A 16,946-nucleotide genomic window follows, 5' to 3' on the forward strand; every position below is an offset into this window, starting at 1 on the left:
GATGATGGTAGTTAGAGTGAAAGTTTGGTTAAGCAGAGATGGGTTTCTCTCTCATTTGGAATGAAGCTGCTCATAAGATGGAAAGGTGGATCAGTTCAGGATTGTAGCATTAAGTTTGATGGGGCAACACAAACCCAGAGCACCAAATATGGGAGACCATGCTCTTCTTAACTCAGACCTTGTTTTGTGTAAAATCCATGTACAGTGGTACCTCGGGTTAAGTGCTTAATTCGTTCCGGAGGTCCGTACTTAACCTGAAACTGTTCTTAACCTGAAGCACTACTTTAGCTAATGGGGCCTCCTGCTGCTGCCGCCTGCCAAAGCACGATTTCTGTTCTCATCCTGAAGCAAAGTTCTTAACCTGAAGCACTATTTCTGGGTTAGCGAAGCCTGTAACCTGAAGTGTATGTAACCCGAAGCGTATGTAACCCGAGGTACCACTGTATTAAAAAAACTTTTAGAAGCGTGGCCGCCTTGCGTGTTAAGTCAGCATATAATTGAGTGCTGAAATTGAGGTGGGAGGGTGTCTAGTACATTTAACCAAGCTGTGTAAGCATTCCCCCCGCAAAGGAAACCAGCTCTATGAGGGGTAAACAGCAGTTGCCAGGGCCCCTGCAATGGGGGATGTGCTTTAAATATATGGTGTGTATACAGCCCTGGACTCAACTTTGCTGCAACCCGTGGGGTGTTTTAGAAGGGTTTTTGGTCAGGAAATCCAAGCCAACATTGCCATCATTTAGCTGCACTATCCACTGTGTATGCTACATTGAGGGTTCTCATAAGAACCTCACTCAGCCACAGGCCCACAAGACAAAGGATGGTGGTAAGAGATTCAGACTATTTTTAAAAAAACATAACTTAGCATTGTTTTTCAACCTGAGCTAGGAAGAGCATGGACTCTGATAGCCTTGCTGTCCAATCACAGCTTCCAAAAATCCTGGATTTCTGTTGCTTTCTAATAGGAGGTCTTCTGGTCTCAGACTCAAAAGAGAAAAAAACAAACAAAAAAGCAATTTCCAGGTGTTTAAATTATCACATTTTGCCCTAACTTTGTAAAATTGTAGAGACAGAAAAAATAAGAGGGGCATCACTGGGTTTTTTGGGGTGTACTGTAAAAATGGAGACTGGCTGTTGGCCAGTGTTCTCATTATTACAGTGTCTTTCCAACCAGCTATTACAGAGGATAGGATGGTAAGCTGGACCATGCCATCTGCTTTGCTGAGAGACAAGCTCCCTCCCTTGTTGCAACAGTCATATTTTAGCTGCCATTCCATGAGGCGGCAGCAGCTGGATGAGAAGCTGCTCCATTGCCTCTGCTGAAAGTACTCATATTTGGATCTTCTCTGTGAATTGTTTCCTTTCAGTCTGGCTGTGTGGCTTATGCAAATAGTGGCATGTAAATCATCTAAATAAAAATAATTTATCCCTGCATTTTGTATGTTTTCCTCTTCCCTCCTCTCCTTGTTTTCCTTTTGTGCCATATCTTTTCATTTGCAAGCTGCAAATTAGCTAAAGAGATGGAGGAATAGCTCAGTCATTGAGATCAGCGGGTGGCAGGCTCCGTTAGGATCAGAGTTTTTAAAATATTTTCTTATTCCTTCCATCCTGCTGTAACCATTTGCGCCTCTGGGCACCTCCAGTGTTAAAATGCATCTATGCGGCGCTGTCCCCAAATTGGTTCCCCGTCAACTATTACAGGAGCATAGAGATGCCAGCTAAGCGGTAGAGCGGCGTCACCCAGCATCCATAGAAAACCGTGGCCAATATGGCGGCTTTCAAATTTTCGCCGGAAGTCTTGTCTGTCCCATTTCTTCATTCCTACCGCCTCCGGTGCTGCGCAGGCGAAGGCTTGCCTAGAGCGGCTCTCCCGATGCAGCTCCGCCCCTTTCCTAGTTCTCCAAGCCAATGGGGGGGGAGAGACAAGGCGGCGCAACGAACCCTTCTCGCTCGCGCGCCGACCGCAAGCCGCCAGGCAGTTGGGTGGCCCGCCTTAGCCAATAGGAGAGCGGAAGGGGTGGGGTTCTCCGCGGAGTCGCGCGCAACGTCTGCGGTGCCGTCGCCGACTTGTAAACCGCCTCGCGGCTCGCTCCGGCGCGTGCGCACTTTCCCATCCGCCCGCCGCTGCTCCCTAACGGCCGCTCTGCGTGTCCTCCGCCCCTCCCCCCCCTCCGCTCCCATTGGCAGTTGGGGGATGTCGGGGGCCCGCGAGGTGGTGACGCTCCAGTTGGGCCACTACGCGGGGAGCGTCGGAGCCCACTGGTGGGGGCTTCAGGTAATGTCAGGGGAGGAAGCCTGTGATTGGGCAGGCTGTGCGCGCGCAGGCGGGGAAGGGGCGGGGCGAGCGAGGGCGGTTGCTGTGAGGGGGGAAAATATTTGCTTACTTCACAAAATTTATACACCGCTTGACCGTAAAAAAAAGAAAAAGAAAAGCCACCTCCGAGTGATAAAACGATAAAAATCAAGAAAAAACCACAACCCAACTGATAAAACATAACAAAATTAAAATACTAAAACAGGTTAAAATCACCTCAGCTTTCTAAGCACGTGCATAGGCCAGTCTCAACAGGATTTTTTTATCTATTTTCTTAGTCCTCTTGGAAGGCACCTGCTTGATCTAAATAGGCAGGGAGTTCCAAAAGGGAGCCGCCGCCATCAAACAAATGTGAGGTGGGAATTGTGTGGCTCTGGCAGTGCTGGTTCCGCGGGCAGAAAGGTCGAGTGGGCCGGTGTGGGGCAAAGTAACCTCATAGGTACAACATGTCCCAAAGAGGAGGTTTGTGGTTAGGCTACATCACAGGATAGTTGCATGAGCAAAATAAAAGGAGGTTTGGGGGAAGCCTACCTCACGTGGGTGGGACGCGGGTGGTGCTGTGGGTAAAGCACAGAGCCTAGGGCTTGCCGATCAGAAGGTCAGCGGTTCGAATCCCCACGACGGGGTGAGCTCCCGTTGCTCGGTCCCTGCTTCTGCCAACCTAGCAGTTCGAAAGCACATTAAAGTGCAAGTAGAGAAATAGGTACCGCTCCAGCGGGAAAGTAAACAGCGTTTCCATGCACTGCTCTGATTCACCAGAAGCAGCTTAGTCATGCTGGCCACATGACCCGGAAGCTGTGCGCCGGCTCCCTTGGCCAGTAAAGCAAGATGAGCGCCGCAACCCCAGAGTCGGTCACGACTGGACCTAATGGTCAGGGATCCTTACCTCACGTGGAGGTTGTGAGTAAAGTAGAAGATTGAGAATAAAATAGGAGGGGTTTGGAGGCTAGCATACCTCATTTTTTGCCTGTCCTGAGTCTCCCAACATTGGATGTCCCCAAGCATTTTGGAGAGAGGGAGGAAAGCTTTTCTCTAGCCACTTTCTCCGTATCATGCAGAATTGTATACATGTCTCCTCTTACCTTTGCTCTAAATTAAAAGCCCCAAATAATGATGTCCAACAATATCTGGAGGGCCACAGGCGCCTGAGACTTTCACCTCTACTTTCACCAGTTCGAAGCATCTCTTACAAAATAAGTGGAATAAATATACCAAAGGGGTCTCCATAGAGTACTTGCTGGCTTAGCACTCTTTTCTCATGTATTTTTAAAATTATCTTGTTCCCCCTTCCCAGGAAGCTTCGTTCTGCTTGGATCCTGCAACTGCACAATCAGATGAAGGGATTTGCCATGACGTCCTCTTCCGAGCGGGAAGAACTCTCCAGGGGCGAGAGACATACACACCCCGCCTCATCCTCATGGACCTCAAAGGTGGGTGATAGAGAGAAATGTGTAGTATGGTTTCTGGGAGAGTTTAGCCCAAACCCTCCTCTGCTTCATGTCATTTTCTGCATCATGGAAGCCACATGTTGGACGCAGGAAAACATAGACAGGCCACATTTCTTCGATGTACGTGCATTTGTTTTTATTCAAAGCATTTAGATCCTGCTCTTCTGGTGGCGCTGTGGGTTAAACCACAGAGCCTAGGACTTGCCAATCAGAAGGTCGGCAGTTCGAATCCTCGCAACGGGGTGATCTCCCGTCATTCGGTCCCAGCTCCTGCCAACCTAGCAGTTCGAAAGCACGTCAAAGTGCAAGTAGACAAATAGGTACCACTCCGGCGGGAAGGTAAACAGCGTTTCCGTGCGCTGTTCTGGTTCGCCAGAAGTGGCTTAGTCATGCTGGCCACATAACCTGGAAGCTATACGCCGGCTCCCTCGGCCAGTAAAGCGAGATGAGCGCCGCAACCCCAAAGTCGGTCACAACTGGACCTAATGGCCAGGGGTCCCTTTACCTTTACCTTCTGGTGAAGTGGCTTACAAATCAATAAAAGAAGTCCTGCCCTCGGGGTTACAACTGATAAATGATATGACACAGAAGGGAAAAAAATGCATGGGGAAGGAAGAAGAAAAAGGAAATGAGCTCAGGCACAAATTCTTAAGACATTCCAGGTTACTTATCATAATCAGCTCGGTTGGAAGTGAGCCTCATAGCTAAAGGCCTTGGCAGTCCTCTGAGAAATATCCTGGCGGTGCAGCCTTCCTGGAAATGCCAGACACTACCAATTTTTCAGGGTGGGACCTTGGCCTCTGAGGGTCTAGCCGAAATCTGCCTGCTGATTGTCACTCCTGTTGCAGCCGAGATCTTGCTGACACTTGCTCCCAGAGCAGATGGTGCTGTGACTGTCCCTCACAAGGCAGGTACAACCAATGGTTTCTGTAAGCAAGGAGAAGCGGCCCAGCCCATTTGGTGAAAGCAGACAGCGAGTGGCAATTGCAGTTTCTGACTACTTGTTGCTGTTGTTATTGCTGGTATTTATTTGTTTTATCCTACCCTTCCTGCAAGGAGATCAGGGGGCAATGTATACAGTACCCACCCCTTTTATCCTTGTAACAACCCTGTGAGGTAGGCTAGGTTCCAATAAATAGCCACAAGACCAATAAGTTTAGTGACTGGTCAGGCTGGCTGGCTTTATTTATATATTTAAATAGTGTGTGTATACCACTTCACAGTCATCTCTAAGTGGTGTACTGGAAACACAATGCAATTATACACCTGTCCCCACTGTATAAGTTTTCTAATCTCCCTGGGACTTGCCAGTTTTGCAAGAGAGAGTACCTGGTCTTGGGAGCTGCTGCTCTAGCTAATTTCCTTCCTAGAATGCGTAACATACCATACTCTCAAAGCACATTACTGCCCCTGCGAAATCACTCTGGGAACTAGTTTGGTAAGGGTGCTGAGAATTGTAGTACTGTGGGAAACTACAGTTCCCAGGATTATTTGTTGGAAAACCTTTGCTTTAACTGTATGGTGTGTACCATGGTGTGTATTATGTATGGTGTGTGTTATGTAGGCTGAGTGTTGTCCCTTAGAGCTCCCCCGGCATAAAGTAAAAGGGAATGCCTCAATTCCTGTGGCCTCTCTTCTGATCTGGGATACTTGGCGTTCATGGTTATTATCTTGACAAGCAGCTTTCACAGCGACAGCGCTTTCTGTTTCTCTGCAGGGAGCCTGAGTTCTTTGAAGCAGGAGGGATGCCTGTATGCTGATGCAAAAACAAATCCCCCTTTGACATGGTGAGTTCCTCCCCACCCCTGAAAAAAACACGTATAAACAACTACCCTGTGCACAGCATAATCAGATCTATAGGATGGCTTACTAATGATTGTAGGGAAAACCTAGTAACAGCTTTCAATGCATTATTGATGCACAGAGATGAGGATTGTATAGTATACAAAATGGACTCCTGGTGTTTCTGCTTTCAACTTTAAAAAAATGTTTCAAGTCCCTATGGTTGTAGACAGGTTACTGCTACAATTTTGGAGGCTAGGAGATGTCAGGCTGGGCATGGTATTCTTTTCACAACAGTTCACTATGTTCCCCAACACTTCATGAACATTGAGACATTTTCTACAATATTGATGGGAAAGAAAAACTAACAAACCCGATGTTTCTGTGAGTGAAACATTATTCAACAAGTTAAAATTAACGAAAAACCTTGTTATTCATCATGTATAAAGAACTGAAACTTTACTAAGCACCATAGACAGATAAAAAATCTCATTCTCCCTGCCCACATGACTAAATGCTCTGACAGAAAAGAAAAAAGTGGTGGAAACAGAAGAAGAAAGCTAGCAAACTCAGACACCAAGTCTTGGAAGTTTTAATCTGCCTAATTACACTTTCTAGATTTGGGGCAGCAGTGGTGTGGCACTCTAGATCCTGTGTGTTTTAAAGGCAGCAAAGGAGGGCAGTATTCTGCACTCTACATACACCCCTTCAGTCTCTGCTGCAATTTGTGCAGAACCATGTGGTTAAAAGGCTCCATTTTTCAGGAAGGGAAATCTGACGACGCACCAAGAAGACCCATCCCCTGCGCACCCTTTCCTGCCAGACCTCAACAGGCTGGAGGTAAGATATCCTTTACCCCTGGAGCTTCACTGTTTCTTTGCTGCCCTTGAACCAGTGTTGGTAAGCCTGGAGCTTTTGCTTTGGTGGAAATTCTTGTGTTGCTGGCAATCCTTCTTGGAATTAGTTGCTAACACTCGTCTTTCCACTGTCTGTTAAATGCCAAGGGCACCTAGAGAAATAGCTCCTAGCTTATATGGTTTTAAAAGAGTTAGACCAATTCACAGAGAAGTCTAATGACAGCTGTTAGTTTGAGGGATGTATAGTAAGCTCCAGGTTTGTAAGCTGCGCACCAGCATCTGGAGGGCTACAGGTTCGCTTCTCCTGAGTTACCAGCAGCTATATGGATCTCTTGATTCCTTTATGGCTAAATCACAGCCTCAGGTCAGAATGTCTCTCTCTCTTTTCAGGATAACAGACCACCCAATGGCGGTTTTGCTCCAAGGACCCTTCCTGGTGGTAAAGATGTGTGTGTGCTCTGCATGCATGGCTTCCTGCAGGGGTAGAATGGGCAGATATGTTTTCAAAGGGTATTTTAAGGAAGGCTTCTGATCCGTTCACAAGGTATTCCAAGTTTTGGCTTCATTTGCTAGCCAAATCCATTATTTGTGGTTGCCCTGAGTGCCTCTGGCAATTGCAGAAAACATAGATTATGAAGGGGTGTTAATCCCTTTTGCTAGACTGCTGCAGTAACTCATGCCTAGACTGCTATCGCTGCCTACAAAAGCCTGAATAGTAAGTGAAATAAATTGTGGTTCCTTTTCTCTATGGAGGGGGTTGGGGGTTGGAGAAAAGAAAGGAGGTTTCTCCCCCATGGGCAGAACTTCTTCTGGAAGTGCTGGTGTGCTCACCTGATAACAGAGAAGCACTTGCCACTGGCGAGCAGGCTGGTAAATTGATGGAGCCATTTCCACCCAGCTAATGCCTGTGTTCTGAAGCCATTTTGGCACATAAGCATTAATAGATGGCGGTGATAACCATTCTGCTTCCAGACAGACCTCCGCTCCGTGAGAGGCAGGCTGAGACTTCAAAGACGCCTTGCTCAGAAAGCAGGACATGCTTCTGGTCGGATTTCCTCCGCACACACCTGCACCCTCGTAGCATAGTAACCATCTACCAGTACAATCACGATGGGTAAGGAATGTTTCTCAGCATTCTGGGCTACCTTTTCCCTGGGCGGGCCAGAAGATGCTGGCTAGCTTGCAGTCCCTGCTAGAATATTGTCTGCCCTTCTCCAGAAGGTGCCTTTGGAACGATGCTGCCACTTTTCTTTCAGGGATTCCAGCCGGCTGGAGACTTTTGGACAAGGGGAGAAGCTGCTACAAGAGGGCACATACATTGAGGAGCTCGAAGACAGGCTCCACTTCTATGTGGAAGAGTGTGACTACCTACAGGTGAGCATTTGCTATAGTTTCTTGTTCTGCCCAGAAGGGTGGGTGGTGCCATGGGGTAAGGTCCAGCTCACTTGAGAAAAAGCAGTAAAGCAGGCCCTGATGTCTAGTCCCAGAGCAGGGGTGGATAATCTATGGCCTTCTGTTGCTGGACTACAACTCCCATCATCCCTTGCTGGCTGGGGGCTGATGGGAGTTGGAGTCCAGCATTTGGAATGTCATGGTTTCCACAGCTGTGCCATAGAGGCTGCACAGTGGCCCAGTTTCCAGGGTTTTGCAGGTGGCTATTGCATTTTAGATATTGGGCAAATAACAGTTACCTCCTTCAGCTTGGAACTTGAGCCGGGCGGCGGGGAGCAGATCCTCCTGAAGAAGCTGCTCAGGCCCTCGGCCATGACATCACTGCTCATCCCCTTCTCTCCCTTTCCCACCCCCATCACACCAGCCAGGGAGAGGCCTGCAGGCTGAAACATCTGGTGCTTAGATGAGAGGCTGTTCCAGAAACCTCTGGTGCATCCTGCTATTCAGCACTGAGTTCCCTTTGTCTGCTCTCTTTGTCTCCTGCTCCAGCTCACCAGCCTGCCTTCCACCCCTGGGATGAGGCAAGCTCACTGGAAAAGCAATGGAGCAGCCCATTTCAATAGCACTGCGTAATTCTTAGGCAAGCTGTGTCTGTGTCTTGGCCAGGATGTGGCACCACCCAGGTTTAACATGTCAAATCTCAGCAGCGCCCAGGCTCCTGGGGCATTATCCCTTCAGCATGGGGAAGGCTGTGAAGCAGCTGAGATTATATGTGGCACAGCTTGGGCTTGCAGCAGTGTGCAGGCACCAACTCTTGAGTTGTCAGGTCACCCCAATTCCTGCCACTGATCACAACATATCTGCAAACTTCCCTCCTTGCACAGGGATTCCAGGTTCTCTGTGACCTGCACAATGGATTTTCGGGGGTTGGGGCAAAGGTCACGGAGCTGCTTCAGGATGAGTATGCAGGGAAGGGAGTCCTGACGTGGGGGCTGACGCCAGTGCTTAACGAAGCCGTAAGTATGCCACCCTCTATGCAAACTCTTTGCTCTTCCCTCCCCTCCTGAAAAATGTTATTGGTTAGGAATGAAAGCAGTTCAGAGATCTTCTCACTAAGAACGAGTGTTGTGTAGAGGATGGAGGGCTGGGCTTAAGATGGGAAGATAAATGTAGCTGGACATATACTTACACCTGACTAAATATGAGACCTGATTGAATATAATTGTTTATAACAGAATATAATAAATATGATTAAATACATTCCAGGGATCATCCTAAGCATTTATTAGCTAGTTAATATTATATTCCTCTCACAGTAAAACTATAAAATCGTATAAACTATCCATCTTCCTGATATCCCTCATTCCCGCTTAACATATTGGGATACAGTACTAAATTCCATTTATTCAGTCTTCATGTTTCTCTCCTTAACTTTCAGTAATGCTCTTGGCTTTATTATACTGAATTGCTCCCAAAGTTTCCTGATCAAATCACTTTTAGCTTGGCTTATGGGCATTTTCCCATGGTCTAGCATAGAAGATTCTAGCCATTGTTATAAAGTACAATACCCCAAGACCAATATATAGATTTGATTTTCCTTTTCATGTGATTCAGTAAACACATCAATGCATCTAGTGGGAAAACAGTTCAAAAATATTTATTGAAGAACTTAGTTAAAACTTCAGAAACAGGATGAAAAGAAATGATAATTTAGTAACTTAGTTTTGACAACAAGCAGAATTCTTAATTAGTTGATGTCCAGAAAGATCTTAGATTGATCTATTAGCTCTTCTTCAAGATTATGTAGTCAGTTCATTAATAAGATATTTAGGTAAAAGTTAATTAGTTACTCAAAGACCTACTTATTAGATATTTGAAGGCAGGAGAGAGAGATGCATAAGTGGTAGCCTTAGGACTCTTATTTCCTAATTCACTATGGGTTATAGCCTACTAATTTGTTCTCAGAGTAGACCTATTGAAACTAATGGCCCTAACTTAGTAATGTCCATCAATTTCAATGGCTGTATTCTGAAATGACATTGGATGCAACCCCATTTGATGAATGCTGAAACAAATCCTTTAGAAGCACTAAGTGTATGGAGTTAGCACATAGTTAGTCTGGAAATACCTGCACTTGGATCCAGAGCAAACTTTCATTAGAATGGGCTCTCTTTGTCTCACTTCCCAATCCCCAATTGCAAACTGTTTCTCCCTTCCATATCCTGCACCTCCCGAACTGTTTTGTTGGACTGCCTGTCCCGTGTTCTGTAATTTGTCCTGTTGAAAATAAATAACCTCAATGCCAATTCCCCCACACACAAAAAGAAATTGCATAAAGACAGACTCATTGTTCCCACTTGCACCAAGTATGCACTGAGAGTTTTAGTGCAATACTACCCTTCTGGTGTGACTGCTTTTCTACCACCTTGCAGATTCCACAAAGGAATTTTTACAGGCTCATGAACATAGTCTTGGCGATGGTCCGTCTTTCCAGCCACAGTTCGCTCTTCTGCCCCTTGTCACTATACGGAAGCCTGGGGCTCAGACCAGCGCCCCCCATCACACTCCCATACGTGCACTATGAGGTCAGTATTCCTGCAGGTGGACACCTGGGTATGCCTGCGCACACACACGGAGGATGGAGGAATAAGAACTCCTTTGAGCTGTGTGTGAAGTTTGTGCATCCTGTATCACCTTCCCTCATTTCCCCTGGTCCTGCTTCTAAGGATACTCATAACATCTTTTCATTAGTATCAAACTGGAATTTCAGCCACCAGAATTGTCTTTCTGCAATTCACAGTGTGCTAGACTCAAATAGCATCTGTTAGGAGCAGAAATCTGAACTTTGGAGAGATGTTCCTTGATATGACTGTGCCTTGATTTTATAACCCTCTGCAGGCAGCACAGGACTATCACACGAGTGCCATCCTCGCCACAGCCCTGGACACGGTCACTGTTCCCTACCGGCTCCAGACGTCAGCCATCTCCATGTCACATCTTGCTGAGGCCCTGAATTTCTCTGGGCGGAAGGTACTACATGATTCTCTTTGAATTCCTGCCATTTCCCTAGCCAACCCTTCAATCTCTCAAAAGCATGATTGGAAGTTGCAGGATTTCTAATGTAAAATGAAAACAGCTTCCATCAGGACCAGGAATGTGCACTCAGTTACTAAGTGCCTTAAACATTCTGGCGCTAGTTTGTCTGGATTAGCTTTTATAGCTTATACCAATTTGGACTATTGGACTTTCTGGCTCACTCAGTGCTGTCAACCCTGACTGGCAGCAGCTCTCCGGGGTTTCAGGCAGGGGGTCCTTCTCCAACCCTGCCTGGAGATCCCAGGTATGAAACCTGGCACCTTCTGCATGCAAAACAGATGCTCTGGCACTGAGCTATGAGTCTTTTAAAATAGGAGTTTAAATGCATTAATAGTGGCATATTTGGAAGAGAATCCTCCCTGTGGGCCATCAGATACTGGCAGGGATGAAATTTCACCCCCATAAGAATTTCCTTTTGGGGAAATCTGCCAGATCACAGTTTTGGTTCATAATTAGGCCCCAATTGTGACCAGTCAGTGCACTGAAGGCAGTGAAACCAGTTTATTTCTTGTTTTGCTCTGTGTGCAAAAAAGCTTAATGGCTTTTAAAACTCACAATTTTCTCCAAGTTGGGTTTTTCTTTCCCTTCCAAGCATCATCTGGCCCACTTGCTGGAGTCCCACTCTTGTGGCGCACCTTGGTTGCTTCTGGCATTTTTACTTGTTCTGGTACACAGCACTTTGGGGTAACCTGGGCTTTGGAGAAGTCAGTCCCTTCTGGTCCTACATCTTCTGGTGATCATTGTATGCCTCCTCTTCCAGGTAGCAGCTGCAGTAGCAGCTGTACCATTTCCTGTGGCACAGGAGCAGTCCCTTCCTGATGCTCTGTGCAACCAGCAGCCTGCCGTGCCCTGGAGCCCACTGTCTTCATGTGGCGAGCAAAGAGAGAGCCACTGTTTTGCTCAGTCTGTTGTGCTGAGAGGAATCAGCAAGGAGCACCAAGTCAGGTAAGAGGTTTGGGGGGGGGGGGTTCTTCCTTCAGTGGTGGCAGGGGAGTGGGTTACTCCTCTCACTTTTTCTGGAGGCAGAGCTATGCAGATGACTTTAGTACAAACACACATACACATCCCTGCGGCCTTCACCCATTCCCCATTTTGCTCTCTCTTGCAGCAATTCCCCTCCAGGCACTGAGCCGAAGTCTGTCCTCCACATGTGTGAGACTGGACAGGAGGTGCTGGCCCGCTACTTGTACACCGTCTCCCCCAGAACCTTGAGGTTAGTAAAACAGGAAAGGTGGGGGGTATAGGAAAGGTGGTGACCAGGCTTCTGTCCCTAATGCTTGTTTTGTGCTTGCGGAACAGCACATCACACTTACTTCGAGACCCTTGCAAGCTGCTGGCTCCCTACCCCCAGTTCTTCTCTCCTCTCCTCAACAAGCATGGATTCCTCTTGGAGAAACCTTCAAGCGCTTCAGCAGGTAAGCAGCCTGGGCTCTGGATAATGCAGTAGGAGAAGCAGGTGGTCACTCAGCTGAGAATGTGAAGTCTCAGGTTTGTGTTTGGCCCATTGTAACTTTTGTGGTGAGGGGGTAAGGAAAAGTGGGAATGTGGAGTTCTGCGAGGTCACACGTTAGAAACCCACTTGAAACTATCTTGGCACTTTTACTGTGGCTGCACTCCTGACCCCACTTACTGCAGAAGTCAGCTCCACTGTACTCTAGAGACTTGCTTCTACATAAATTGGCTTAGGGATGCACTGTGGAAGTTCCGGGATGATGGGTAGGGGCCTAAGTATTTGTCCTCTCCTCCCAGTTCAGTAGAAGAGTTTTACAGACAGCGGCTCCCACTTTCAATTCCCAGCAGTTCCAGTTTAAAAAGGACCATGGCCCATCACTGCCAGTTGGCATAGTTCAGAAGCCTGTGGCTTTCCTGTTGCTGAACTGCAGCTCCCCTCATCCTTGACCATTTGCCCTACTGCCTGGGGCTGGCCTGGGGCTGATGGGGGTTAGAGCCTGACAAGTTATTCAACCCTTCTTTATACCCCTGTGCATTGAATGTGTGATTGATCCCTGATTGGTTGGGGCATGTGCATAGGACATGAGTGTGGCCCTCCATGTGTTGGACAACAGCTCCCCCTCACCCCTTGGGGTTAGTCTGGAGGGCATGAGGCTGTGAAGGGCTTGCATAGATCATATGTGCAGCAAGTTTGGCAAGAAGCTAATTCAGTGACTAGCCAAGTACTTCCCGTTTAATGTTTTCCGTCACTTTCCCGCCACTGTGTTGCAGAAACATGGATTCTCAATAGGCCAGCATTGTCCCAGTGAAGCAAGGCTTGCTGGTATTATCTCTTCCTCCTTTTTGCACTAGCACAAGGCAAGAGTTGGGGGGGGGGGGAGGCACCAGCCTCATTTGGAAGATGGGTTATGCTGCACCATTAACAAGGCTACAGGGGCAGTAGACACAAAGGTGCTCTGGCACTGCTGCAGTCAGAATGGGTTTTCTCAAATCCTTTCATTCTCTCCTACACAGCTGTTGAAAGTATCCCTGTCTTCGGAGCCCTCCAGTCCTTGGCTATCCTGCGTAAAACCCTTGGCAGTTTCTACGAAGAGCTGCGCCAAGTTGACGTCCGGCGATGGGCAAGCTTTTTCTCGGCAGGAGTTGAAATGGATGACTTTGAGGAAGCTCTGGAGCAGCTGAGGACACTGTCTCACTGTTACAAAGAGAGTGGGGGCTCAGCAGCAGATTCAGAGGATGAGACGGACTGAGTGTGTGCGTATTTTCTGCAGTGCCTTTGAACAGGAAAACATCTACTAGCCCTTGCACACATTTATAAAAACAATAAATCCCCTAATACAGTCTCCTCCATTATGCATCATGTCTTGTGCTACTACGGCTGTTAAGCTCAAGGTATTTTCAAAAAAAGTCATCTGCCTGACCTTCAGGCCTGCAGTAACCTGACAGATTCTGTGCTCAGAGGTAAGAAGGTGCCATCTTCTACAACAGGAATTACTTTTTATTCCTTAAAATACAACTGCCACAATAAATATTCACTCAGAAGCAGCACAAAGAGAGAATGTACATATTTTTCCTACTATTTAAAATATTTACACCAGCCATTATCAAAGAACGAGTGCAGCCTACATGACTTCCATCACACAGCAGACCCCACTTTTTTATGGAAGGGGGAATCTTTCGAAGTGACTTCAAGTTTGATGCGGGAGGTGGGGGTCAGAAGGCGTTCTCTGGGGCCATATGCAAACAAGATTGCCCAGCCATCTCCATTCCTCTTCAGTAGTACTGGCTCACGCTTTCAAAAGCCTTGCTCCTCCTGCTCTTCCTCAGAAAGGACTGGGTCTTTGTCAGAAAGCTGGTCAGTGTTGCTGGTGCTCATTCCATCTTCTTCATCCTCTGAGCTGACATCACAAGCCGTGTGAAATAAAGTCATCAGTTCCCTGAACCGATGGGCGACCTGAGAGCAGAACAGGGTTGTAATGGAGGGAGAGAAGGAGAGACAAGCAAATTGCCTCCAAAGCTAATCGACTCTGACAACTGATACTATTTCAATTTTTTTAGATAAAGGTAGGAAAGATAAGCAATGACACACCTAACTTCTACCCTAAATCCACCACCGAACAAGAAATCTGTATTTCCTGGCTCGTAGAATAAACCCTGTACAGTGGTACCTCTGGTTAAGAACTTAATTCGTTCCGGAGGTCCGTTCTTAACCTGAAACTGTTCTTAACCTGAGGTACCACTTTAGCTAATGGGGCCTCACGCCGCCGCGTGATTTCTGTTCTCAGGTAAAGTTCTTAACCCGAGGTACTACCGGGTTAGTGGAGTCTGTAACCCGAAGCGTTTGTAACCTGAGGTACCACTGTATTCAAATACAGGATAATGTGCCCCCAACAATTGGCCATGGGCATAGAGGGATCTCTGAATATTGCCAACTGTCTGGCTAAGATTGAAACACAGGGCTCTCCCTGCTCAGTTAAACTTTCTTCTTTGAAAGTGTCTTTATCTGTAAACTGCATTTCATCCTGTCACTCAGTGCAGATTTTTAAAGGGACCACAGCACACAATTTGCAGAGCAGCTCACCATGGATCCTATTTATTTTGTGAAATTGCAAATACATGCAATCCTAACTGCAACGGTACAGTGTCACCAGTCGTATCTATGGACTCAGGGATTCCTAAGCTTTACAGAAGAACTCAACGCTTAAGAGAGATTTGTCTCCCCCAGGACTCACCTCCTCTGCCGTTTTGTTGCACAGCTGCTGCGAGATGGCACTGAATGTGTCTGGGTGAGCTCCTCGCTCCTGGCAGGTGGTCAGAATGACCCGGTCAGCCTCTCTGAAAGAGAAACGCCTGACACTGGAAAAAGGGAACTGGAGTGGGCTGCTCCTTGGACCACACTTCATGAATCCCACAAGGCTTGTTGTCAGATGGGGGCTTGTGTTTAAGAAAGTCCTCATTGTTAGCCTTTAAGAGAAGTACACCATCCACAGGGGAACAGCTTTAAACTCAGTGAAACGGCCTACAGGCAGGGATGGTAAATACTCCTTGCCTGAAACCCTGGAGGGAGCTGCTGCCAGCCAGTGTGAGCTGCATGGACCCAATGGTCTGAATCAGTATAAGGCAGCTTCCTATCAGAAATGGAGCAATAGGGGCATGGCACTATCAGGCTTCCTTGTTTTGCAACATCCCACCGATTACTGCTATTTTCTCACAGTCTACCTGTTTCACACCCCACACTGCTTTTTCAATCTTATCTGTACATCCTGATGTAGGACTGGGCTTTTCCTCAGTGCATCAAAGTGTTGGGGTCAGGGAACGCCTTATACCTCTGGGGACAAAGCAGAACCACTTATACGCGCACCCACCCCGCTTCTCCCCTAGTACTGGCTTTTGAACAAGGAAGCAAAAAAAGTACCTGGTCCACAAGACAACCTTTTCCCCGGTGGAGCTGACCTTGATGTTCTTAGCGCACACAGTCGCTTCAACTGCCCTTTGGTGCAGGTCATCTCCCCGCAGCGAGGTGGCCCGCTCCCCACCGCCTGCAGCCAGCAGCTCTGAGCGGTCACTAGCACACAGTCTCTCCGTGGCATTTCCTTTCTTCTCCGTAGCCGGAGGGCTGCAAACTCCAGAGGCCACCGCTGGGGTCTGAGAGCCACAGTTTGCCGCTCCTGCTTTCGGCGGCGTGAGGTCCTTGGAGTGTGAGCCGCAAAGATCCCTTCCTTTGGGCTTTGTATCCAGAGACGATGTCAACCTGTCCAATTCCTTGTCCTTGAGACACACTCGAGGAGCAGCAGAAGCTGTCCCCCGCGAGGGGCTGGACTGAACGGCAGGCTTTTGTGGCCAACTCTTGGCTAGAGGAGGGTTGACACCTGGGCTAGCTGCACCACCCGCTGCTCCTGCAAGAGTCTCACCCCCTGAAACGCCTGAAGAAGCTTCCCCGCTCCTCGTGCAGAGTCCTGCGTCACTCTCGCCTCCTATATGGCAAGAGCCACTTTTGGGTCGGTGGGGTTTCGGTGGGGCGCCCCTCTGCACCTGCAGCGTGGAAGAGGCAGCAGTACTAGGAGGGAGCAGCTTGGCAGGATCGCTGGCTTTGGAGAGACAGGGAGGTCCTGGCAGCACACCCCCTTCCGTAGGGGTCTCCTTGGGCAAAGGCAGTTTTCCTTCCACGCGAGAAGCTGGGACAGAAGAAAAACAATAGGGAAAGGATTGTTCACACTCGCTTGCTCGTTGCACAGCATTATTAGAAACTGTGGAAATGAAATACAGCACAAGGTTATGCAGACGGCACTGCTGAGATACGCTAAGCTTAAAAACTAGCATTAGGTGCCAATGCGCCTTCCAGCCTGCGTGAAAATAGCCACAGCTAGCAAACTGGGGGTGCTTCCTTCAAGCACTGCACACAGGCCCCTCAGCTTCACCCACAAGAGAGGAAGACCAAATTCATTTCGTAAATTTCTCTCGCGCTCCCACTCTAAAGGGGCCTAAGCATGGCAAAAAAACAATGCAATCTTAACAAAATAAAAACGTTTTTTTAAATTGCCACGGAATCTCCATCTTTAACCGGATTCAGCCTCAGTTTATAGCCACCCCAAGCCTCTCCTTCCATAC

General features: G+C 47.8%; 2 protein-coding genes across 4 annotated transcripts in view; one reads left to right on the top strand and one right to left on the bottom strand.

The window, feature by feature from the left end:
- The first annotated feature begins 2,007 nt into the window (after nucleotides 1-2,007).
- Nucleotides 2,008-13,681, top strand: MSTO1 (misato mitochondrial distribution and morphology regulator 1). Its single transcript, XM_079958028.1, has 14 exons — nucleotides 2,008-2,272; nucleotides 3,606-3,741; nucleotides 5,477-5,546; nucleotides 6,306-6,381; nucleotides 6,789-6,837; nucleotides 7,371-7,512; nucleotides 7,655-7,772; nucleotides 8,675-8,806; nucleotides 10,223-10,375; nucleotides 10,689-10,820; nucleotides 11,647-11,831; nucleotides 11,995-12,099; nucleotides 12,186-12,301; nucleotides 13,353-13,681. The coding sequence occupies exons 1-14, from the start codon at nucleotides 2,192-2,194 to the stop codon at nucleotides 13,586-13,588; spliced, it is 1,731 nt and encodes a 576-aa protein (XP_079814154.1). The 5' UTR covers nucleotides 2,008-2,191; the 3' UTR covers nucleotides 13,589-13,681.
- A 134-nt stretch (nucleotides 13,682-13,815) lies between these two features.
- The window catches only part of GON4L (gon-4 like), a 42,448-nt gene continuing 39,317 nt past the window's right edge, over nucleotides 13,816-16,946 (bottom strand). For all 3 annotated transcript variants that reach the window (XM_079957882.1, XM_079957880.1, XM_079957881.1), the window contains exons 30-32: nucleotides 15,754-16,513; nucleotides 15,071-15,173; nucleotides 13,816-14,292 (exon numbers count right to left, since the gene is read on the bottom strand). In XM_079957882.1, coding sequence (XP_079814008.1) covers nucleotides 14,134-14,292; nucleotides 15,071-15,173; nucleotides 15,754-16,513 — 1,022 coding nt within the window. In that variant the 3' untranslated portion in view covers nucleotides 13,816-14,133. The remainder of the gene's footprint in view (nucleotides 14,293-15,070; nucleotides 15,174-15,753; nucleotides 16,514-16,946) is intronic.

Source organism: Podarcis cretensis, assembly GCF_951804945.1.
Source record: "Podarcis cretensis genome assembly, chromosome: 16".
Classification (NCBI taxonomy): Eukaryota; Metazoa; Chordata; class Lepidosauria; order Squamata; family Lacertidae; genus Podarcis; species Podarcis cretensis.